The sequence below is a fragment of the Acomys russatus genome, chromosome 1 (genome assembly GCF_903995435.1).
Source record: "Acomys russatus chromosome 1, mAcoRus1.1, whole genome shotgun sequence".
NCBI lineage: Eukaryota > Metazoa > Chordata > Mammalia > Rodentia > Muridae > Acomys > Acomys russatus.
The window spans coordinates 112,742,044-112,768,183 of record NC_067137.1 but is presented as its reverse complement, the minus strand read 5'-3'; the positions used below and the strand labels follow the sequence as shown (position 1 = coordinate 112,768,183).

Genomic DNA, 26,140 nt, shown 5'->3' with positions numbered 1-26,140 from the left:
GCTTTTAGTGATCAGTGTAGTAGCCTAAGTTTGTGAATTTACTTCTGGCTCCGAAAGATGACTCGGTTGGCTTTAATCGGGTGATAAAAGACTTTGCAGCCACTTTAGTAATGTTTATCTTTATGTACTGTGTTTGGCAGCATTTCTGGATAGAGCTGTACAGCTAGAGTGTTGCCTCTTGAGCTTTCTTGTTTTGGTGTAGCTCATTTCTGTCTCCCTTGAACTCGGGGTGCTTCTGCCTCAGCCCCTGGGGTCATGGGGTTATAGGTATGTACCACCAGCCCTGACTCTGTTGGTTCTGATTGGATAGTGATTTTGTGGTCATATATAATGAGTGAGTAGCGTTTAGGTGTGGCTCTGCTTTCCAGGGAGGACAACCTTTATAGGTTGTGTCACGGCATTGCTACATCTCATTCTTTGCTGCTGTCTGTTGATGTCAGACGGTGATGTCACTTGAGAAGGTGGGTGGGCTCCTTAAGCGGTCCTCTCTGCTCACATGCTCTTCTGTAGCAGGAGAGAAGGACATTTGGTAAATCTCATTGGTATGTGCCAAGATACGTCAGGCTCTTTTCATACGTTCTCAGTGTGTTGGTGCAGTGTTCTTCTTCCTGATTTTACACTAGAGGGAAGTGAGACTCCGTGATGAGTGCTTCCAATTTCCAGTCTACCCAAGCCTTGACTGAATCCTGGCTTGGTTTCAGAATCCCTGCATGCCTGCTCCTCAAAGTGTGCTGTCCAAGTAAATTTTAGGTAGCCTGAACAAAGTGTGATATATTGTCTGTTAATGCAGGTGAATGAGTGAAGCTCTGTCCAACTGAGATTTTCAGGTGACCTCTGCTTTATCTAAATGTTTCCAGTCGTTTTAAAATGTAACAAAATACTCAGGATTGCAGCTTTAGCCATTAACTGCACAGTGTAGTTGCATTCACATTTTGCAGTTGTTACCACTGTCTGTCTCCTACCTTTTTCTTCCCTCACTAGAACACTTTCACCACCTAAACACTAACCTCACATTCTGTTCTTCGTTCCTAAGCGATCACCATTTTCTCTTTTCCTTCTCCTTGAATTTGGCTATGCTAGGAACCTCATGTGCATATAGTCACTTAGTATTAACACCTAGCATAGTGCCTTTAAGGGCTTCATGTCATATGTGGATCAATTCCTTCATTTTGAAAGGCTGACCGATACTCTGTATTATATACAGATAGACGGTCCCTGGCTTATAATGGTTTGACTTGACATTTTTTAGACTTAAGATGTGCGAAAAAGTACAATTATAGTAATACAAAATTTTGAATTTTGGATTCCCTTTCCTGTCCCAGTCAGCCACGTGATCATGAGCAGTGACCAGCAATATTCCTTACAGCATGCTTTATTGTTCAGCCAGAAAAGTTTGATATGCTAAGTATACACTTTTCCTCGGTTCTGTACTTTCAATTTGTAAGTGGATTTCTAGGGCCACTGGTGGTGGAGGAGCACCTGTGTATGCGCTGTTCTGCTTACCCAGCCATCTATGGATGGCAACCTTCAGCTCCCATCTTTTGACTGAGAGGCGTTGCTACTGTGAGCACAGATATTCCTAGGACCGTTTTAGGGCCCCAGTGTTGTCCCTTCTTTTGGATATATACCTGGAAGTGGTCAGGTCGCTTGTTGGTCATGAAAACACTAGGCTCAGGCTTCTTCCAAATTCTCAATTCCCTACAAATAGTTCTGTGTCCATAAAAGACTAGAGTCTTCCCTAGGTTACTGCTTTTTAGAGGCTGTTCTTATCACAGTATGCAAACAGGGATTCTTATCACTGGATTTGTTCAGATGATCAGCAGGCTGTTATGTGCTGATGGAGCCAGAGGAAGGGGCTTCTAAGGTTTCTGTGTACCTTGTGCAAATAGAAAGTTGAAGCCAGCTGATTATTTTGTTTACCTTAGGCTTTGCTGTTTCGGCATTCAAGAGTTTAGCTCATCTTGAAAGCCAACAAATGAGTGTGTGTGTGTGTGTGTGTGTTGTACTGGCTTTTATTTACAGGGTTCTTTGCAATATCTTCAAAGTAGGCTGTACTCTTTGGAGACAGCATTATCTGGAGGCATTCTACCTCTTTTGGCTTGGCTGCCTAGACATTTTAGTCCTTGTTTCCTGATTCTTTGATGTTTACCAACATTTCTGCTAAGGAGACTAGTTTAAGAAAATACTGTTTATAGATGACCTTTGTGTAATAATTATGTTCTTTTAGAAAAGATGTAGAGCATTAGGACTATGAAAATGATAGTGCAGGAGTCGGATAGCCTGTGGGTGCGAGAAGTAGGTGGAGAGCAAGGAGAGTTTACAGCTTACATGTAACTAAGGTGCTTTTACTGTTTTGTTTTAATTTGCCACAGTGAAAGAGGAACTAGGCCTAATTATAGTTGCCATGGATTAATGAAGGAAGCGTACCAGTCAGCCAAGAGAAACAGATTTTCTCTTTCATGAATAGGGGTTAGTTGTTTGGACTCTTTTCACAAAATGTCGTTGTTCATGTATGGTGACAGTGTTGACCTTTACAGATGATAGAGAAACATCTCCCATTCCTTTATGAAGCAACCCAGTCAAAAGTGTGAGGCAGAGGCAGAAAGCACTGGTAAGACAGGCATGTGTGGTGCCTCCCATCTCCACGGGAGTTGAAGTGTCCTTTGTAGCATGCAGGCTTTGATTGATGGCAGATAACAGTTTATTGAGGCGGTTAGGACTTTGCAAACAGTGGTGGTTTTGCTGGCCTTCAGGAGTGTGTGTTGGATGAAAAAGTAAGACTGCTTGTGTGGCAGTATTGACCTGATAATAGAAGCAAACAGAGAGCAACGAGCATGTTTAATGGGAAATTAGGGCTATGTGAGAGCCTTGGTTGAATTGCAGGTGCACAGTGACTTTTGCGTCTCTCTAAAATGGCTGGTTAACCATTGGTACTCCTGATCTGATAGTTACATGCTGCCAGTCGGTGACTAAGATGGTGGCATGAGCTCCTTACTACTTGCCGAGTGTTTGTTTCTGAGACATAGAAGCACATGTGGTCTTCTTGGCTTCACTTCACATGGATTAAGCACTTCATGCATTGTCATGGCCACACACAGCACTTGGGTAAGGGGTACTTGGTTTCGCTGAGTAAGCAAATTAGTTTATATCACTTTTTGAAGGTTTTAGAAACGGACAGTATTGTGGGGGAGTAGTACTGCTGGCATCTTAAGGCTTTTGAAAAGAGACCTTGACTCCTGATAATGGACAGATCATGCTTTTGGGCTCTCTGCCTGTCAGCTACACATGACTGTTCATAGAAGAAAGTTGTAGTGCAGCACTCAGGGTTTGGAGTCTTGTTGGTACTGGCGACACTTTCATTGCTGAAGCGTCTAGTCCTGACTTACTTTTTTAAGTGACAGATCAGTCTATGTGAGAAGGATTTTAAAAACACATTTGAAAGAATTCTCTTGGGTGTTATAAAACAAGACAGTCAGCTCAGAATTTTCTTAAAAATTACACTTAATTCAAATAATAAGCAGAATGCTAGTTTTTTTTTTGTTTTGTTTTGTTTTTGTTTTTTTGGTTTTTTTTTGGTTTTTCGAGACAGGGTTTCTCTGTGTAGCCTTGGCCATCCTGGACTCACTTTGTAGACCAGGCTGGCCTCGAACTCACAGTGATCCGCCTGCCTCTGCCTCCCAAGTGCTGGGATTAAAGGCTTGCGCCACCACCCCCGGCCAGAATGCTAGTTTAAAAATGTGCTCTTTGGGCTGAAGCACTTGCCTAGTGTACGTGAGGCTCTGGCTTCAGGTCTCAGCATGACTGAACATTGACCTTCAAGATGATAGAAGACAGTTATTTATTTGCTTGATAACTAGATTCTTAAATATTTATTTATCCTTCATTTATTTTGAGACAGGGTCTCACCATGTAGCTGTGATGATGTAGATTAGGCTGGTTTTGAACTTCCAGAGATCCCCTTGCTTTTGACTTCCAAGTGCTTGCATTAAAGATGTGCGCCTACCATTTCTGGCTAATCATTAACTCTTTGAAGGAAAAGGGAAGGCAGTAGACTTAGCTAATGCTTTGGAGACATGTAGAAGTCAGAATTTTCTGTCTTCTGCTTGAGAACAGCAAGGCTCAGAGAGAGTAAGGGACCGTGGACACGCCTGTGACCAGAGAGAGTAAGGGACCGTGGACACGCCTGTGACCTCCCTTCTTCCCACATCGTGCTGCACACCCTCCATTCGCCTGTGGCATCTTGGTGATAATGTATGCTTCATCCATTTAAAACCAACTATTACGTTTTTCATAACAGTTGAGGCGTGTTTAGGAGCTAATATTCGGTGTTGGAGGACCAGGGTTTAACACCAAGTCTCCTAGCTCATCACTGAGACACACTGTGAAGCTGGAAACTTCTGGAGCTGCATCTTCCTCTGTAAGCTTTTGGTCTCTTGAAATTGTGAGGAAAACAGTTTTCTGCCCAGTTCTGGCCTATTTTGTATTTTTGATAAACTTTAGATGGCACTGTTTTCTTCAGATATGTATGCTAGAGAACATTCGCTATGTTCTTCATGTAACTAGATTATGTCATGACTCTCCATGTTACTAATGAAATACAAATTCAGTTTTATAATGGAAGATGGGCCAAAAAAGAGGGCTTGTACACCTTGTACACAGTGTTTTCATAGATGAGTTTTCTTTTTTGATATTTATATATTTATGTGCATATATAGGCAGTAATAATATTCAAAGAAAAGGAAGCTGCCAGTTTGAGAGGGAGGAGGGGTATGGGAGGGACTGGAGGGAAGAAGGGAATGGCCGGGGTGCTACATAATTTTTTGCATGTTTTTTTTCCCTTGTATTGAAAATAGATTTTATTTTCATCTCACATAATATATTCTGATTATGGTTTCTTTCCACCTCCCCTCCCATTCAGATCTGCCCCTTTTCTATCTTCATTAGAAAACAAACAGGTTTCTAAGAGATAATAATAAAATATAATCAGATAAAACAGAGACTAGCGTACCAGTTGTCTTAGTTAGGGTTCCATTGCTGTGAAGAGACACTATGACCATGGCAACTCCTATAGAGGAGAACATTGCACTGGGCCTGAGTTCCAGGTCAGAGATTTAGTCCATTGCCACCATGCGGCAGCATGACAGCATGCATGCAGACATGATGCTAGGAGCAGGAGACCGTGTGCCACGCTGCGCGTAGCTTGAGCGTATATTGAGACCTCAAAGCGTACCCCAGCAGTGATGCACTTCCTCCAACAAGGCCACACCTCCTAATAGTGCCAAGCATTCAAGCACACGAGTCTATGGGGGCTATTTTCATGCAAACTATCACATCAGAACAGGACAAAAGAAACAGAAGAAAAGAGCCCGAGAGAAGACACAGAAACAGTACAGATGAAGAGACCCATTTGTTCACATACTCAGGAATTCCATAAAAACACTGAACTGGAAGCCTTACTATATACCCAAAGAACCAGTAGGCTAAAATGAGAGAAATAAAATAAATAGATAGATAGATAAATAAATAAATAAAGCCCTGACACATTATGAGACAAACAACCTCCAAAGATGCCATTGAGTTAATTTTGTGTTGTCCATGCAGCCTACCCTTAAGAGTAGTTTGCTTTTCCAGCCCCTTGGAGAAAAATAGCTATCATTTGCAAGTGGTTATCTGTTGGAGACAGCTTCTAGGTTAGGGACGGGGCATTTGCCCACCTCTCCTTTCAGCTCTAGGACACCATCAGTACTGACCTCTGCATGCTGTCTTGGTCTCCATAAGTTCATATGTGCGCCAGTCCTGTTGATTTAGAGGGCCATGTTTCCTTGGTGTCCTTTGTTCCCTCTGGCTCTTACATTCTTTCTGCTTTCTCTGCCTAAAGGTTCCCTGAGTCCTGAGGGGAGGGATTTGATGGAGGCATCCTATTTAAGGCTGAGTGTTACAAGATTTCTATCTCTTTGCGTATTGTCTCGCCTTGGGTCTTTGTTTCCATCTGCTTCAGGAGGAAGCTTTTCTGATGATGGCTAATAGTAGAATATTTTTAAGAATCATTTATTGACACATTCTTTAGTAGAACAGTAGTATGTGGTTTTAGTATTTGGTCCCTGGGCTATCTAGTCTCAGGTTCTTTGTCACCCAAGCAGTACTGGGTATGTGTTCCATCTTGTGGAGTAGGCCAAATCACGTATTGGTTGGTTAGTCCCACAAGCTTTGTGCCACCCTTGTGCTAGCATATTTTTGCAGACAGAACACCATTGTAGATCAAAGCATTTGCAGCTGAGTTTGTGTTTACATTTCCATCTTTGGTACCCTGCAGAGTACCTTCCTGTACCAAAGACCTAACACATAGGGGTGAAAACTCTTTGTAGGTATCAGCTTGATTTTTTCCATATTCAATGAGTTGTGTAGGTATTGTCTTCAGTAATAGGGCCTTGCCACATAGATAGTTTTCTACCAGGCTCATCCACACTGGTTGCTTGGATATCTGTGATAGTTGTGCCAGGTGTAAGAGTGTCTTAAATATCTCCAACTTGCCCCAAATACCCTTATTTACCTGTGATGCATGAACAGACGCCCTGAAACAATGCCTCAAGCTGGCCTTTTTATGTGCTGTCTGACCTGATGCAGAACAGGCATTCTTGGGCTTTGACACTTCTGGTTGGATAGAATATATAACTCACCCCTCCCCAAATATGCATCTGTAGTCATAATTTTATATAAAATAATAGGAGATAACAGGCAAGCCCATACATCTATAGACACTTGAGGTAGGCTATGGTTACTCATAAACAAATATTGGGCTAATACAGGGACAAAATTCTGAATATTCTTAGGGCATATATGTTTGAAACAACTATCAGTGGAAACTAAGCCATGATTTAAAAACTATGGTCAAGCTGAGATGACAGCAGCCTATACCTGAACTTCTGGGAGGCAGGAGGATCATGAATTCAAAGCCAACCTGGAGCAACATGATAAGATCTGCCTCAGAACATCAAGCCTCAGTGTCCTATTCTAGTTGACAAACTGGTTTGTGATGGACTACTGGCTTTGTTTTTGTTTTGTTTTGTTTTTCCTCATAAGTATAATGACCAAGTAATTAGATCCTTCAGATACCTTACAATCAGTAATCTCCATCCATCCATCCCTTCCTCCCTCCCTCCCTTCCCCCCCTCGACAGGCTTTCTCTGTGTAGCCTTGGCTGTTCTAGACTCGTGTTGTAGACCAGGCTGGCCTCGAATTCACAGAGATCCACCTGCCTCTGCCTTCCAAGTGCTGGGATTAAAGGTGTGCGCTACCTCACCTGGCTTAGTCAGTAATATCTTAAACATCCTGAAATCTAGGGACTTCTCCATTTCAGATTGAGACAGTGCACTAAAAATAAGATCTGGATAGATGATCTTTGCCAAACTTACAAATGGTGACTGAAAACATGGGGATGGTGGAGCTGAAAGCCTCTGGGCAGAGTGTGCAGGATGGAAGCCTTGGGAGTGAGGCCTGGATGAATACTGGAGAAGGCAGCAGTTTAGAGACGGGCAGTCTTCTGTCTCCTCTAGTGCAGCTTGATGTTGCTGACTGAGAATAGGACAGACGCGTAGCTTTGCTGCGTCTAGTGTAGCAAACAGCATGGAGCCTGTCCATGTCGTGCTCTTACTTTATCCCACCTGCTATGCCACCATGCTGCTGGCAGCTTTTCCTCAGGACAGTGCATGCTGTATAACTAAATCCTAACAGGGAAGTAAAATCCCCAAATTCCACAACTTTATGTCTACTCGTTACACAGAGTCACTCAGGTAATGTCAGGGTAATTATAATGGTGAGAATCTTAAGGACAAGACAAGCTTTTGGTGATAAAAGTAATAGGAACCAGTAGCAGTAGAATAACCTAAAGTGCGTGTGCGGTGCGGAGCAGGCCGGGCTTCCAGCACTTTGCATCAGCAAGGCAATTTTTTATTAAGATAGACCTTAACTTCCAGCTTCTTCTCCAGCTGGATGCCTGGGAGCTTTGTTAATCTAGTTTCCTTGTACGTATAAGAAATTTCAACTGATATATGGCAGACATACTTTTTTTAAAGAATGTATTATAAATATATGAAGACATAAGAAAATAGAAATTATATACAGAGGAATATATACAGTTATGTAGATATATGTGGTGGCCGTGGTATCCGTCAGATGCTTACCTGCACCGTCTGTCTGTATCATATGAAGAATTGAGACTAAGACATACGGTTTCTAGGGTATACGTTTATTTAGCTTATGCTAATAATTTATTTTAAAATAACACTTCTTATTTCACTAGAGAAGTAAGGTATTATGTAGATTCATTTCAGGATTTCACTTAGTTGTCCTGTTCCATCCTCTTCTTCATCCGAATGGTTCTCAGCTTTTTTCCTGATGCTGACTCTTGAAGACTCTAAACCACTTGTTTTGTGAAGTGAATATTAGGTTTGGTGTGGCTCCTGGTGGTTGCGTTCAGGCCTGTCCTTTGGGCAGGAAAGCTTCATGAAGTCAGTGTTCCGCTGACTTCAAGGATAGACAACTCACCTCTTATTAATGCAGAGGAGAATTTTGAGTGGCTCTAGTTGGATGATGTCACATTAATTGCTTTACAGATTGACACTGCTATGGCTTTGACAGTTTCATCCTAGCCATTCTTTGGAGCTCAGAGTGGCAAGGATAGAGATAGTAATCTGTTTAAATAATGCAGATTAAAGTCTTTTGGAAATAGAAGCTATCTAAACTGAGTTTTGTATTTTAACCACAAAAGGCTGCTTTAGCTTAATAGATTCAAACTTAAGGTTAGAGCAAGAAAGTTGGGCTTTTGTTTGTTTCTGTGTGTTTTTAAAGTCAGCCTGTGACCTCAGGTTGGCCTTGACTTGGAGACTTCCTGCCCCAGCCTTTCCAGTGCTACCTGTTCAGGGCCTGGAGTACAGAAAGCAGGAAACGCTAGAGCCGGAGTTTATTCTCAACTTAGAATTAGTAAGTGACGATGGAGTATGAGTGCTGCTCTCCTGCATTGCAGACACAGTTTGGGGTGCAGTAGCGTAATAGATGAGCAGAGTAAGTCATGGGTAGTGGCAGCTAGAGGGATGTGAGTGAGGACGGGGCTCTCTTTGTTTTCAGAGATCTTAAGCTCTTGGGATGCATGGCAAGAGCGGACCCTGACTTGGCTGGTCAGATAGCCCACATGTGGGGTCAGTTACAGGCTCTGAGAGAACGCTGCCATGAGCTGTGTGAGTGCTGATCGGGAGTGGCGGAGCAGTGAGTGGACTGGATATGTTGTGAGGAGGGTGGATGCCAGGTGCTACACACCTTCACTCTGGCCTGGAGCTTTGCTGTCTCTTCATATTTATTAACCATCCACTCCGTACAGTAGTCACTTAGATTCACTCTGCGAGATTAACTCCTTAAGTGGTGTGTGTGCACACATGTGCATGATTGCACGCGCACATAAGCAGTTCTTTTTCCACATAGATATCCTTTGGTGTGATTGATGGGTAAAAGATAGACATGGACCAGATACAATTGTAGCATTTGCAGCACAGTGTTAAGGTACAGAGGCGTAGACATAAGTGTGAGCTTGAAAACTCACCTTGGAAGCTAGTGGTGTGTTAAATATTTACCTCCACAACAGAGCTGCAGAGTAGCGGTGATTAAGGCTAATGGAAAGGTGTCAGTTCTCTTCTGCGGTCCCCGATACCGTTTTTCTGAGAAGGGCTCCAAGGAAGCAGACAGTTGGCAAGCAGCCTAGGGATATTTTCATATAAACAGTTTCGCTGCATAGAACTTGTTAAAAATGGCATTTTAATTATGTTACACTCGATTTTGGAAAATATAATGAAAATCTGAGCATGATACAGTTGTGTTACATAGAACCAGGCCTGGTGGACCACACCTGTGGGGAAGTGCATGCTGGAGGATCTGTTTGGGGCCATCCGGTGACATAGGGAGTTTGAGGCCAGCCTATTCTACATGAAACCATATATCAAATAAAGCCAAACAAAACCACCACCACCATTACTACCACCACCAGCAACCCCACCACCATGATAACAACAAAAATCATTTATATAACAAGTGTAGAAAACTCCAGAACTTGGGCTTATAGAGACATGCATAAAATGAGATTGTGAACGACAAAATCTGGGATAAATTTTACCACACTCAGTGCTTTGAGAGGTTGCCGCATCATCATGACCATGATCATCATCATTACCAGCATCATCATCTATGTTGTAGTCCTACAGGTCTTTAACTATTGTATTGTTATAGGTCACTCCTGGTTTGAAAGTTTATTCTCCATTTCTGAAGTAATCAATTGTAGGAGAATCTAAAGTAGTCAAATGTAAAAGAAAAGGTAAAATCACCTTTTGGCAGTAATCTGTATTCAGTGTTGGGCAGTCTCCCCCTCTGCATCCCTTTCTTTTCTCTCGGTCTTAACTAACACCAAGCAGATCTTAATGTGTAAATAGAAATTGCTTTCCAATTGATGTCACAACACGTTTTGCCTGTTATAATCTGTTTTGTCTGTCCTTCTCAATGGCCGGACTGAGTTAGTTGCCTATTGGAAACCAAACCCTAGTTTGCCAAAATACTCCCTCATTCGCCCTTGTTCTTTGACATGTAGCTGTGGGGTATGCTGTTGGGAATAGGAATGGTATAGCAGCTGCTCTGTTTTTATGGTAATGCTGTAGCCTAGCTAAGGCTCAAGCGCTTTTTAATAATGACAGCTATGACAAGTAGAAAGTAGAAACGTCAACATCTCCTGTGCTCTTTTTAGCACTCTAGAGAGTGGTGTTTGAATTCTGGCACACACTGATTATTCCATTTCTTTCCTCTTTAATCTTTCAGATAAGCATTACTATAATATATGCACTAAAAATAGCTGATAGATCCTTTATGTAATTATATTGGATACTGTAATTGTTTTGGATATGCTCTACTTTTATTTTGTCTTATATTTTAAACTTTCAAAACCTACCCATTTGATTGCCATTGTTTCTTTTGTGTGTATATGAGTGTGGGCATGGGTGTGCAACTGCAGAAGCCAAAGAGGAATCCAGTCTCCTGCTTTGAGACAGACTCCTCCTTTGAGACAGTTTCTCATTGAACCAGGAACTCAGAAGTATACCTTTTTTTGACAAACTGGTTGACCAGTGAGCTCTAGTGAGCTCTGCTCTCTGCCTCCGCCCCACCCCCACCCCAGTTTATCCTGGAGGTTGTATGCAAGCTCAGCAAATGTTCTTACCCAGGAGCCATTTCGCCAAACCCATTGGGTTTTTTATTTATTACTTGAATTTTTTCTCCTTTTTATTTCATGTGTATGGGTGTTTATTTACAGTCACAGTGAAGTGTGATAAATTGCAAAATAGCAGGAAAGGAGGTTTGGGCTTTCAGGGCTAGGACATTGGAAGAGGTAGCTAGAAGTATGTAGAAGGAACTAGTGGAGGTTCAGGGCTGCTTAGTCAGGTCTGTTTGACCAGACTAGTCATGAGCCATCTCTGTCTGCTAGTATAAGGCTTGATCTTTTCCCTCTGGAGCAGGCTGGAGAGATTTATACCTTAGTTTTTGGTAGAAAGGGGAAGGCGGAGAACTTTTCCTGAATCTATTGATCCCCTACTGCCTTGAACTCAAAATAATCACTGGGCCACGGTAGCATGTTTGAAGGTGGTATGTTATGTGCTTTATGTTACATGCAAAGTTGTATTTTCTGTGTTGAATCTTAATTGTATTATAGATTTTTCTTTAAGAATTCTTAAGCCAGCCAGGCAGTAATGGCACACACCTGTAATCCCAGCACTCTGGAGACAGGCAGATCTCTGGGAATTTAAGGCCAGTCTAGTCTACAAAGCAAGTCCAGGACTGCCAAGGCTACTCAGAGAAACCCTGTCTTGAAAATCCAGAAGGAAGGAAGGAAAGAAGGAGGAAAGAAAGAAAGAAAAGAGAATTCTTTAACACTTAAATTAAGACGTATAGGTCTGTTTGCTTTACCAAGCTTAAGATCTCATTTCATCCTGTTTCCTGCTGTTTTGGGCCAGGCAACAACAGTGTTAGAGATACACCTTGACCTATCTGATGTGTTCCCTGCTGGATAAAGATACCAGAGAGACAAGAAAGACTGTCTTTAAAAAAAAAAAAAAAGACAGACTGCTGACTACCTTAGTGTGAAGAGGGCAGAGCCTCAGCTTGACTTAGGGCATTGTCCTTAAGGACAGCTGAGACATTGTCCTGACTAACTCAGAAGAGGAAGGTGTTTGGGAGGGGTTTTAACCAATATCAACCATTGGATTTTTGGGTTCCTTTTTAGTTTAGCAAGTGTTGTCCTACTTTGCTCCATCTTTATTTTTAAACTTCCTCCCTCTGTGCTGTTGGGGAACGTGTTTTATGGTTTCTCGAGAACTTAAGTTCCAAGAAACAGAATTTGGTATTTGGCATGAATCTTGTTTGAGAATTGGGCTGTGTTTAAAGCATTTTAAAGCCATGTTGGAGAAACATAATTTAAAAAATCTTCCAACACAGGAATTCTTTACACAGAGGTAGAAGAAACAGAAGACAGCTTCATTATTGAACAACGTTAAACTAGGCTGGTGTGCATCAAGGATAACTCTGAAGACAGGAAGAAACATGATCATTATATATTTAAGTGGTGTCTATAAACCCAAGTCCAGAAACTGGAGGCAAAAAGGTCCTATGAATTGATGTTGAGATAGCTCTGAGTACAGCGCGAGGCAGTGCAACTTGAATGGAACAAACTGGGTTTACAACAGGCAGTAGGGAAACTACAAATTCTTTTGTGGGGAAACTTCTGTTGAAGCTGAGAACAGGTGATCTATAACAGGACCTATGTGACTAGTAGAAAGGAAGAAAATAATATATATATACACACATATAAATATAAATATGCATACACACACACACACACACACACACACACACACACACACACACACACTGAGCCACACTACCATCAATAAGACTCTGGCCTCTTGAAGTATGTCTTTTGTATGGCACACTCTGCTTGTCTGTTCCAGGCCCTGCAGTCAACAGGAACCCCAGTTCCTCTGGCTGGCCACAGGGTAAGACTTTCCTTTGCAGCTGTTGACTTTATTTCATTATTACTTTGCTTTTAGTGGTTTGTAGACCATTCCATCTATGCTTTCAAGGTAAGCTTTCTAGTGTTCTGGCTTGATGAGAGGGTAGTTTTGTTTTTGGGAGTCAAGTGACATATTAGGACACTAGTTGTTCCCTTCCCTGTAATATTTCAGAGATACCGCTTGGGCTCTGGAGAACTGTCTGTAGTGAGGGCACTAGCAGCTTGAGTTTCCACACACAGAAGGGGAAAGAAAAAGGAATTCTAAAAAGCAAAGGAAAAGGAGTTTCTTCTGATGCCAACAGGCCAATTTATGAAAACTCACTCTTTTCACCCCATGCCAAGTGATCATCTCAAGCTCCCTTGGGCTCCCTGGCTGATGCTGGGTCATGTAGACTTGGTTGCTGTAGGGCTTCAGATCCCCATAGTGCCTGGGGAATGTTTCAGTGCTAACATGTTTGGCTGCATGTTAATGCTGTGGAGTTCGTGCTGAGTCTCCCCTCTTGCTTACCAGGGCTTATGCAAGTTGTATCTAGGAGCTCACGAGTAGGATGAGTGGGAAGTGAATCTGTAAAGTTAGCAGTGGCAGAATCGCTGTGATTCGGTAACTTGCTTTGAAGTTCATACCAGGAAGTTGTACTTGTAGCAAGCTTTGGACTGGAAGGCCTGTCTGCCTCTACCTGCACCCCAAAGGATACAGCCTTACTACCCTAACCCCTAACCCTAACCCAAACCTGCTGTAGTTGAGTGTTGATGGGAGTTTCTTGTTTGTATTAAAATTTAGTTTCATTTGGAGCTTATCGTAAGGGGACCCATGAAACAGGATTTTGTAGATTTGTAAGGTCTTATTATCAATTAAAGTTAGATAATGACATATTAACTTTTTGTTACCAATGTAAGTTGCTATCTTATATTTGCTAGTTGGCCTTTCTGTGTGTATACAGATTATCTACTGGTGCAGCTAAATAATTAGATAATCCTATACTGGTTGACTTTTTGGTTAGAAGATGGCTAGAGACAGGCTAGGTATGAAATGGACTAGAGCCTGACCCATCACTCATTGTTTACTTCTCTCGAGGTGGTAGAACCTGGGAGAATGGAGCTGATAAACGAGGTGAGCTGAGTTGCATTCACTAACCAACTTGAGACTCTATACTCTGAGGGCTAGGTAGAGTCACATGAGTAAGGCATTTCAATCAGAGGACAAGCCACAGGTGTCAAAAGCATGTAAACAAACAACCAAACAACAATAGCCAGTTGTAATGAGTGATCTAAAGTGAGCTCACTCCTATCTGCTACACCTGAGGGGGCGGGGGGGGGGGCATGAAAACACATTCTCGAGGAACAGCCCATGTTATGGAGGAACAGAGATTACTTGTCTTGGTTATGTGGAGTTTTCTCATGAGGTCTCAGAAATTTCCTCACACAGTTTTGTTCGTGGTCCATGTTCTGACAATGCATGTTGGTGTATATGATCTTTGCATCTTACTGGGTGGCATATAAAATGTGATTTAAAATCTAGTGAAGAGCCGGGTGTTAATCCTAGCACTCGGGAGAGAGAGACACAGAGAAATCCTGCCTCGTGAAAGAAAACAAACAAACAAACAAAACAACCCAAACAAACAAAAACCAGTGAAGGATGAGGTAGCATTAGAAGGCAGACAGATAGGCTGGAGGTAGGAAGACATGTGTTGCTATAGACTTGTCATACACTCAGTAAGTAGTCTTATGTGCAGGGAAATGTGTGGTGCTCTGCCAGGCATTCTCCTTGCATCTAACTGGATCACACAACAGCATTGTTTCTGTTTCACAGTTGTATGAGAACCTAATACTGGTTATAGCAGGTAGCTCTTTCAGGTAGCTACTGTTTTCTTATCTTTCAGTAGATAATTTTATGAAGAATTTTGTTCTGATGTTAAATATAAAAAAATGATCAAGTAGCTATTTGTTAACTAGTTGATTTCTTAACATTGGGTTTTTATTTTTAATGAGTTGTGTCTTCTAAAATACTCTCTCTGATTGCTTTTAGGTTACCTAGGTTATGCATAAAAACAGACTTGGAAACTCTGAAAGAACTTAGAGTCAGCATTTCGAGGTAAATAATTGTCTGTTAAAGTAGTGTTAAGGTTGTCCCAGTCTGATTTATTAACCACTAGCTATCAAACAAACAAGTGAACAGAATGAGAATTTACCTTCCCACGAGTGTTCAAAAGACTCAGGATTAATGAGTGACAAGAGCCAGCTGCCTATTGGCCTGTCCTTGGTGTATGATGGCATTGTAGGTGGAGAAACTAAGCAGCCAAGCCCAGTTCATAGCTAATAAGATCAGTGTTTGTTGATCACAGTAAGCAGTTCCTTATACTTTCTTTTTTTCTTCCTTTCTTTTTGAATCATAATAATTATCATCTAGGAAAGCCATCCCATATTTACATTTCTTCCCAGCACTAGCATTGTAATTCTAGTCTTGAACTATCTAATAAACTAGTTTGATGAAAGGATGGATAGAACAAGTTTAATAGTTCTTGGAGCGTGTATTTAATTTTATTTGTTAAATTGTAATTACTGTTGGATTTCATGAACACACTAAAGACTTACTATAAGATTATTTGGATTTCTTGGCCAACTACCTCTTCTGGTGATCTTTGTTTTTTGTAAATGTGAACCTAGGAGGTAATTCATCATTCCTTTTTTTGTTTCTCTGTATCTGTAAAGCATGGTCATTAGTGTTTGAGTCGCCTATGTCCCTTTAGAAATTGTTCCTTGAGCTTGGCTGTAGCTTTCTCTTTCTGTGGGTCAGGGTTTCCTTTGTTGTCACTCACTCTCTGTTCGTTGTTTTAGAAGAAGGCTTGGCACCCAAAAATTACCCAAATGTCTTTTGTTTAAAAGTTGATAGAAAATAATGGCCTGCTATTCAGTTCCTCATCTGGGTAGGACTCTGCTGTGTGCTCCCTTTACAGAACTCTTATTCTCGACTTTCTGCATTTATTTTAGAGCAGAAGCTTGGGCATGCTGTGATTTTCCCATAACCTATCACAATGTCAGAATGCAGTTCAGACAGCAGCAACACAGAGCTCGCAGACATTAAAACGGTAAATCTGGGTTGTCGTCTGTGGAGAGGATGAGGGCTTGGTTTTGTGTTTTTTTACATTATTCTTTTGTTTGTTTGGCTTTTCTTTCTGTGGTGTTGGGTATTGAAGCACGACTTTGCTTTGTATTAGGTAAGTGCTCTGCCCCTGCGCTGTACCCCACCTCACTACACATTGCTAAGTGAGTAACTCACAGGAGCTGGCAGACAGCTTTGCCAATTTCATGAGTGTTGATTATTTGACAAAAATAAAAAATAAATAAAACCCGAAACTGAAAATAGTCACTTGGGGTTAATCCTTTGGTTCTGCCAAAGAAGTTAATGATGGTTCATCTGTGAGACTCAAACTCCTGTATATTATCAGGGATTCTGGGCCTTTCACTTATGGCTAAGTTTAAAGCATAATTAACTGAAACATGCCAAAGAAAGTAAAAGTTGGCAGAATTATAGGTTTTTCTGTTATTTCATGATTAGGTTACCTATTGATGTTTTAATCTTCGGCTTGTTTTCCTTAAATAGAATGTGTTTTACTGGGGCCAGCCACCATATATAAAATGAATAAAAACTAAATATTATGATCTTATGGAAAATATAATTGGAAGGGTTCAATTGCTATCTTCCACCTCGTAAAATCTTATCCTCTACCATCAGGGACAGGCAACAGTTCATTTCCAAACCAAATAAAGTGCACTGACTTGCCCATGATTGTATTCTGTACATTATTGTGTGGCCATTCATGAATCTCTGACTCAATTTTACACACACACACACACACACACACGGAACATGAGAGCAGCAGATTTAATATATACAGAAAAATGGAACCAACATCTTGTTCCGAGGGAGCCTGTGTTCCAGGAAGAACAGAGGGGGAGTCTGTATCTGCACATATGTACAGTGGTTATGTTGTAAAAGCCAGAGGAAGCTGCTGTGCCACTCAGCTGACTCTGCTTTCTGTAAACTTGCGCAGTTTGTTCATTGTGTTCCAGCTGTGGTTTAGGACAGTGGGTGACAGGAGGAAAAGAAACATACAGCTCCTGAAGTCAAGGTCACAGTCATTTTAAATAGTAGATGTTAAATAATAATAGATGTTTCAAAGCTAAGTATTTTTTTTAAAGTTCTAGAATAATTTATGGATATTAGTGGTTTAAAAAATACATATAAGGACAAATAAGGAGAGAATGTCTAAACTTCAGAAATCACGGCAGCTTCCAAATGGAGGTCATTGTGGTTCTTGCATGAACTGTGCTGGACTCCTGAATGTTGTGCTGGAAACAAAGCTTTTAGCTTGTGATCTGGCTGGCTGCAGGGCTGGGACTTCAGGTTTCTAGTCTGATGGCTTTCTTTCTGGTATGGCCCTGACTTTCCCACTTCTTTCTTGTTTCCCTCCTCTTATTTCTATTCTTTTCTTCTTTAAAAAAAAAAAAAAAAATCTAGATCTTTTCATAGAAGCAGTAATAGTGACTTACATTGTCATTTGTTCAGCATTGTATAAAAGTCAACTAGTGTTAACCCAGTAAGGGGATTTGCAGGCTAATGTTTTGGGCTCATGTTGTTAGGCTGGGCTTCGAGGTTGAGTGAGTGTGTGCTCACTGATGTTACCAGTGACCACGTTTCTTTTGTGTCACTGTTAGAAGTGCATCTCTTTCCTGGCTATCAGATGACCTCAGCAGCAGACAGGGCTGTCGGTCTTGAACCATGATCACAGGGGAAGAGTTGCATTTCAGTCGCTGACTGAAAGGCTCAATCCCTTTGTCATTGGATTAGCATGAATCAGGTCTTACTCCCAAAGAGAGGCATGTGCCCTGGGTTGAGGGCTAGGTGACTGGCAGATAGTAGAAAGTCTGAAACACAGCCTTGGCAGCTTCAGTGAGCAGCTGTTTAAGAATACACAGCACTCGGGAGGCAGAGGCAGGCAGATTGCTGTGAGTTTGAGGCCAGCCTGGTCTACAAAGCAAGTCCAGGATAGCCAAGGCTACACAGAGAGACCCTGTCTCAAAGAACAAAAAAATAAAAAGAATACACAGGCTTAGGCAGTACTCTTATTTAGGGGGAGAATGGAAAGTGGATTCTGAGTGATAGTCACAGAATTACCTGTTGTCTCTAAAAGAAACAAAGTACTTATTTGTATTATTACAATGTAAACTTTTTAAAAAGGACCCCAGTACTATGCTTTGTGAATAGAACTAGATCTCTGAATGATGATACTTTTAGCTTTACTTGGATGTTTCCGGCATTATTATTCACACCACAGTACTAAAGTTTAACCTGTGTCTGTCAGCAGATGAGTGTACATACACCCACACGCACACATACCGTCACATGCACACACTCACAATGAGACACGAGGAATAGCATTCAGAAAAGAAAGGGCTGATGGTACAAGAAGTAGAACAGCATAACAAATGCATGTCTTCCCTGTTCAGCTTCACTTGGGGCTAGTGTCTGTATTGGTGTAGCTTCTGCTCAAACCCTGTGTGATTTCCAGACGTTATGACCCCGTCCACAGTGCCTCAGTGAATTCCCAAGAATATGGCTATCCACTGACACACATATGGTGAAGGTGGCACCCTCAGGGGATCTTAACACGTTATCTGCAGTGCAAGGAAAAAAAAACCCTTTTCATTCACTTTTTGTAATGCCTTTACCAATGTGATCAGCATTAAGACATTCTTAAATGCAGATATCTATATTTGCATGCTTATTATAGCATATTCACAGGGGCCAAAATACGGAAGTAACTTAAGTGTCTGTCAACAAAAGGGTGGGCAGACAAATACACACACACGCACACACCCACACACACACACACACACACACACACGGGTTGGGGGTGGAAGAGAAAGGGAGAGATAGAGAGAAAGAGAGAGAGATTGATTTGATAATGATAAAGAAGGAAATGTTGACAGTTGTGATAATACATAGAGTCCATTATGCTAAGTGCAATAGAAAGACAAACACTGCACAGTCTCTTTTATATATAGGATTTAGTAGACAGTTTTCTGACAAAGTGAGAGCATAGGTGACAAGGGTAAGAGGGTAGGAGAAGTGAGGAAATTTTGATAGGGAGTAAGTTCTAGAGCTCCAATTGCCAGTGGGCTGCAGCTGATAACAACTATATATGTTGTACAGTTGAATCTGCTAAGTGTGACTTGTTAAAGTTCTCTCCACACCAGAGCATGGGAGCTGTGTATCAGTAGATGTGCAGGTGAGCTCAACTGTAACAGTCAGTTCCTTGTGCGTGTGCTGCATCACACTTCCTTAGAATATCCAGTTTCACTGTGAAAAGGTGTCATCTGGGATCCACCCTGAGATTAGTTACTGTGTTTTGGTGTCATGCCTCCTACAGTCTTCTTGGACGCAGCACATTTTCATAATTTCTTCTGTATTTTATGATACTGAGTTTTGAAGAATAGTTTCCTTCTGTTTTAAAAATTGGAGCATACTTAAGTTCCTTTGTAGATCATTTTTCTAGATGGATTGTTATTATTACTAAGGTTGTCTATTTGAGAAGAAAAGAAGCGGGGAAGGTTCCAGACAGGAGAGAGCTGCTGGTCTTATGTGCATAGTGTTTGGAAGTGGAAGAAGTTGTGTTGGCTATTATTGTTTCTGTCTTTTCTCCTTTTTAGATTCTTGTTCCCCAGGATATAGTCTTGTTGAAACCTTCCACAATGCTCTGATGAGCCTAGGTCAGCATGTGTGCTGTGTGAAAAGTGAGGGGCCAGGCTTCAGGTCAAGAGTTCCTAGACCAATGTGGTTGTGACGTAAGCATCTCAGAATGGTGGTAAGCCAGGAAGCTCAGGGAAATGCTGCCTTATTTGGTGGGCCTTCAGGGTGGCCTCTTCATTTTTAGAAGCTAGGTGAACTTGACACTTCCATGTGAGATGCTTGAGTGTGTGAAATTTGGAGCTGTGGGTGTCAGTGCGGGGCAAAGGGAATGGCTTTTAGACTTTGGTTCCAATAGAAAGTGAGTTGATTATTTCTCATGAGGAATATGGTTTCTTTGATCCAGTAGTAGTAGTAGGAGGAGGAGGAGGAGGAAGAGGAGGAGGAGTGATGTCCTGCTAATTTCTCCAGGAGTGCTCTGTACCCCTTGCATGCTTCCTTGCTTTGAAAAGGGTAGTGAGAATGAAAATCTTTGTTGCTGTGGGCAAGCTTTCTTGCGGGGGTCCTCAGTGCCCTGTGCTGTTTCCTTACAGCCAGGTACAGCAGTGCCTTGAAGGAGTCGTGGACCGAGCCTTCAGTATCATTCTTACTGCCCTTTTCAAACAAAGGAAGGAGGCCTGCTAGGGGCACAGAGCTGAATTATGCCATCTTGGTTTCTGAAACAAGGGTGTGGTGTTGTTCCTTGGTATGAAAGAGACTAGGAAGCAGAGTGTTTGGTTTTCAGGAAGCTCTAGAGCTGAATTCTCTTCCGGTCTCAGAGTAATGCCAATGAACAGCACAAACCAGAGAGGGCTAAAACTTCCAAGTGCAGGATTGGTAAATTCTGCTCAGTGCAGGGAGCTAGCGATTGATAGGCTTTCACATAGAGTCTTGACACCCTAGCCTTCTGTTCTGGTTGAGACTTTTAGAAAGATTGGACTGGGGATGGATAGCCCAGGGGGTATAGTGCCTTCAGTGGGAGCATGTGGACCTGACCTTTTGATCCCAAGCACTTCTGTAAAAGCCAGGCACTGTAGTTGCTCTGTAACCCCAGCACTGAGGGCAGGATGGGCCATGTGTATGTGGTGGTTGCTGATAGAGATGGACAGATCCTGAGGTATCAGTGGCCAGCCAGTTATTATGATCCTGCAGACTTTGTCAGACGTTTTGAGATCTCTGTCCAAACCAAAATGCAACACCACCAAAGTCAACTTGGGAGAAGCCAGTGAGTGTAGTGGGCACACTTACAGAGCATCAGTGAGGCATCACTTAGAGGAGAGTGAGTGACCACAGAGCAGCCACACTACTGGAAACTCTCACTCCTGCATGGATGACAGCTTCCTATAGTTGCATAGGAACCTTCCACTAGACCTCCTGAGGCCATGTGTAATTAAAGCAGGGTTCCACACAGATGGCAGGAGGTGTAGGAGGGAGCAGCTGGAATTGCAGGTAAGTATCCACTGGTCCTCCTCTCCCCTTCTTCTAGGAGGATAGGTCAGCACTCAGCAAGATTTGCCTTGGGGGTGTCTTGTAAGTGAGAGTGGTGGCTCTTAAGCGCAGAGGACAGTGCTCTACAACACCAGTGTAGCTGATGGTGAGTTCCGGTTTCAGTGAGAGTTCCTGTCTCAAAAAAAACGAGTGAGCTGGAAGATGACATGGAGTGTTGACCTTTGGACTTCTACACTTGCACATACTGGCATGCATGTATATGCACACACACACACACATAACATTCTTAAAAGATCTACTTTTATTTTGCCAGCTTAAATAGTGAAATTTACTTCTGGAAAAGAATATATGAAAATGGGACAGTACTTAGAAGATTTTCCTTTTAAGGAATGTCATACATTTAGTTTATCGGGGGTAGGTATAATTTTAAATGTACATGTTTTAGCTGTGCAGTTGAGATTGTCAGTTAAGCAAAACAGCCTGTTCTTGGCCTTTTGTTTGTTTGTTTTTTGAGACAGGGTTCTTTTTATTTGTTGTTTTTTTGTTTTTTTTTTTTGAGATAGGGTTTCTCTGTATAGCCTTGGCTGTCCTGGACTCACTTTGTAGACCAGGCTGGCCTGGAACTCACAGCAATCCGCTTGCCTCTGCCTCCTGAGGGCTGGGATTAAAGGCGTGCACCACGACGCCCATCTATTCTCTGCCTTTTAATAAAGCAATGTAACTAGCTCAGGTGTTCACATCTTTAACGCCTGCCTGTATGCTGACTCATCATTTTGTCAGTATAACATTAGAGAACTTACAGGGTATATTTATATATATATTTTTTGTACTTTACATTATAGCATGTATATTACATACTTACATGTATGTATATGTTTAATAAGGCATCATATGAGACACATTTTCTTTTAAAGGTTTATTCTGGACCTTGTTCTTTGCCATTAAATTTACTCACATGAGAACTGAGTAGATTTAAAATGTTTTGTTAGATTCTTTGACTATACCTTTAGCTATAGTTACTATAGTTTTCTACTAGTAGATTTTAAAGCTGCTTCTTATTTTTCAGGAATGCAACAATACAAATGAATATATTTATCTATTTGTGCACTTGTCTGGTTCATTCTTTAAACAAGTTTCTAGGTATAGGATTGCCAGGTTGAGTATAGACTGCTTGACTTTAAAAACCATCCTCTTAGATCTCAAGAAAGACCAAGCCAACCCAAGAGGAACTTGAAAAGGCTTGGAGGAATGGTGGTCTGATGTCTCTCTTGTTCCTGTGCTTTCTTTTGTTTTAACCCCGCATGATTGTGTAATGGTCTCTTTTTCCCTTTTGTAGTAAGCTGTGCTAGAACAAAATGCAATGAAAGAAACACTGGATGAATGAAAAGCCCTGCTTTGCAGCCCCTCAGCATGGCAGGCCTGCAGCTCATGACCCCTGCTTCCTCACCAATGGGTCCTTTCTTTGGACTGCCATGGCAACAAGAAGCAATTCATGATAACATTTATACGCCAAGAAAATACCAGGTACTAATTAAACCACTAATACTGGAGCATTTTTCACTAAAATGGAATTAATTAGTATAGAGTTGACACAACTTATAAAACTCATTTACCCTTTCAGGCCTCCCTCTTCTGATTAATTTTCTTGTTCAAAACATTTTTGTTTTTAATTGTTCTTTTCTCTTCTAACATCTGCTGGGAAATTGATTTGTTGAGTTGATTCTGTTTCTTAGTTCCTTGTCTCCCTCCACCCCCTTGAAATCCACACTGTTCTTTACATCCATTTGAGCATACCAGTCCTCATGAGCTGGGTAGGAATGGAGATTGGTTTGAAAATGTTCAGTCCTGAGCTGGTAGAAGCGTACCAGGTGTAGGTTCTGTCCTATGTGTTATTCTAGAAAGAAAACATGTGCAGAGATAATTCTTAAGTTGGCGGTGCGTTTTAATGTGTGTTTACAGCAGCACAGCTGTGTGGGGCAGCCATTACTCCCCTGCTCTTCTTGAGTAAATGTGAAGACAGTGGTTTCTTTTTGCAAAGTTGTCTGCAGAAGATTTTAGAAAACAGGGAAATTTTCTATTTTGAACAAGCCAATTCCTATGTGTGGTGCATGATTAAGAAGTGTGTGATCTTTTCCCATGTTTCAGGTTGAGCTGCTGGAAGCGGCTCTGGACCATAACACCATTGTCTGCTTGAACACCGGCTCAGGGAAGACGTTCATCGCGGTCCTGCTCACCAAAGAGCTGGCCCATCAGATCAGGGGTGACCTCAACCCACAGGCAAAAAGGACCGTGTTCCTCGTCAACTCTGGTAATCAAACATCATTTCCCAAATGGGAAGAGAAAATTGGATGAGACTACATATTTAAACTGTTATCTCTGTGGATATTAAATTATTGAAAGTAAAGGGAGTTGGACAAATAACTTGGCTACTCAAGCCCTGCTAGCCAAAATACCATTCTCCCTTGTAGAATTCCTTTCATTGCTCAGACTCTGCATTTCTCTTAGATGGGGGTTATTCTGGGGAGATGGCTGAGTTGTTAAATTACTTTCGTTCTTGATAATTTTAGCTCCGTAAAACAGGCTGACAGCTGGCTAGAGGTGGGAACCTACCTACTTGATCTTTGATTTTTTTTCCTGTAGTGGCTTTAGAACGTTCCATGCTGCTTTAAAGTTGTTGAGTCAACTTAGTATACTGATGTCTGCTTGACTGTGATTGCAAAATGAAAGCACAACCTGAGAGCCCATGCTGACCTCATCTTTTGTGTTTTAGACAGTCTCAGCATATTGTGATTTGCACAATATTTCTTGATGGATTGACCTGGTTTCATTGAGGAGAGCAAGAGGGACGGGGGTAGAGTTGGTGCCCTTCCAGCCTGAAGAGGATTTAGTCTTAGGTTGGCTGTCAGCTGTGAAGGGGGTATGAAGTTGTCAGAGTAAGTGATGGAAGAGGAAGGGGCAGGGCTTTTGAAGGGTGATCTTGGAGCTATGATGTTAAAATTAGCTATTAAAAAAAATGGGTGGCTAAGTATAACAACAACTGATAATTTTTTTTAACTGTTCAGAAAGTCAATGTGGCACATTGTTCATATTTACATATTATTGCTGTGGTCAGCAAACCAGGTTGCTCAACAAGTGTCAGCTGTCAGAACTCACTCAGATCTGAAGGTTGGGGAGTACTCAAACCTAGAAGCAAGTGCATCTTGGACAAAGGAGCAATGGAGCCAAGAGTTTACTAAGCACCAGGTGAGACCTGCAGAGACGCGTCCCTGTACAGATACTTATGTACACAAGCTGTGTACTTATGTACACAAGCTGAGGGCTTGTGTGTGATGCCAGGAGACATGCAGCGGAGGGCTGCTTTGTAGTGAGCCTTCGACAGCCTACCAATATTGGTGTTTCTCACATATTGGAATGAAGCCACATAAATAAAGCCTGTCCACAGAACACAGGCTGTCCAAAGAGTATTAATCTTTCAGAAAAGCCTGTCAGCTCACTGGGGGAAACATTAAAAGCAGTGTGAATTCTTCTTGGTATGGCTGGGAACCTGAAGGTGATTTGATGACTTGTCATAAGGACATGGTCTTCCTTTCTAAGGACTTTTTCTTCATAGTCTCTCCCCATACTCTCATCGTTTACAGCTGGGGTCCAATGTTTGCATTTGTAAAGTTTTTTCCTTTAATTTTGACCCATGAATTTCATAATCCTCACTTCCATATACTGACTCTGATCTCTGGTAGAGGTATATGAAGCAGGTTAATGACATTTGTGTACTGATGTCAATTTTATTTTAGGTTCTCATTATGACTTGCTATGTCGCCTTGAATGTTTTGAAAAATGGTTACTTATCACTGTCAGACATTAACCTTTTGGTGTTTGATGAGTGTCATCTTGCGATTCTAGACCATCCTTATCGTGAAATTATGAAGGTAGGTTTTTAGATTTTATCAACTTTAATAATTCATGGTCAGTTATTAAGTTATCAAGTATATACAGTTTTACAATTTTATATGTATAGGAGTTTGCCCACATGTATGTCTGTGTACCACATATGTGCCTGGTACTCTCAGAGGCCACAGAGGTGTCAGGCCCTTCTGGGACTAGAATTACAGATGGTTATGAGTCATTCTGGGAGGCAAACCTGGGTTCTCTAGAAGAGCAACTAGTGCTCTTAACTGCTGAGCCAGTCTTAATGCAGTATTTAAAACCAAAAAAAATTTAATTAAAAGAAAAAAGGTTGAAAAAGCAATGGGGTTAGTTACCAATATTGGGAACTTGGTTCTAGTAATACAAGTGAACGGATCTTAAAATTAAATCATTTAATCTATGAATTAATTCATTTAATCTATAACCTATGTTTCTAACATCATAATAGCAATTGTTATATTTTTAAGAGTATCCAAATGTGCCCTTTTGAGAAATAGATCTTTAAGAAAAAAAAAAAATAGTAATATCTAGTGTTATGCTACTGCTCCCACAGACGTGGGTGTTAGTACTTGTCAGTGGTTTTCCTGTGTTTGAATCTGGAGTGCATGACGAGTCCTTACTGTCGATATCTTTTATTATGTTAGCTCTGTGAAAGCTGTCCATCGTGCCCTCGAATTTTGGGACTAACTGCTTCCATTTTAAATGGGAAATGTGATCCAGAGGAATTGGAAGAAAAGATTCAGAAACTGGAGAAGATTCTTAAGAGCAATGCTGAGACTGCAACTGACCTGGTGGTCCTAGACAGGTACGCACTTCTGAGGGAGTGGCTTGGCTTTGAGAAGACTGGTTATGACCAGTGGGGTGTCTTTGAATCTTGCTTTTGGTACCTGTTTCTGTGAACAAATGGCTGCTGAAGGGAATGAGCAAGACCAAGAAGTCTTTTTTTT

At 41.5% G+C, this 26,140-nt stretch overlaps 1 protein-coding gene across 4 annotated transcripts in view; it reads left to right on the top strand.

The window, feature by feature from the left end:
• Positions 1 to 26,140, top strand: part of Dicer1 (dicer 1, ribonuclease III) — a 70,805-nt gene that overhangs the window by 1,536 nt on the left and 43,129 nt on the right. The window contains exons 2-9 of one of the 4 annotated variants that reach the window (XM_051150924.1): positions 13,032 to 13,076; positions 15,120 to 15,185; positions 16,082 to 16,179; positions 22,606 to 22,793; positions 23,415 to 23,577; positions 24,382 to 24,512; positions 25,061 to 25,195; positions 25,838 to 25,998. In XM_051150924.1, coding sequence (XP_051006881.1) covers positions 22,650 to 22,793; positions 23,415 to 23,577; positions 24,382 to 24,512; positions 25,061 to 25,195; positions 25,838 to 25,998 — 734 coding nt within the window. In that variant the 5' untranslated portion in view covers positions 13,032 to 13,076; positions 15,120 to 15,185; positions 16,082 to 16,179; positions 22,606 to 22,649. Of the gene's footprint in view, positions 1 to 13,031; positions 13,077 to 15,119; positions 15,186 to 16,081; positions 16,180 to 21,306; positions 21,415 to 22,605; positions 22,794 to 23,414; positions 23,578 to 24,381; positions 24,513 to 25,060; positions 25,196 to 25,837; positions 25,999 to 26,140 lie in introns of all 4 variants that reach the window. The other 3 variants (XM_051150932.1, XM_051150918.1, XM_051150941.1) reach the window with 3 other exon arrangements.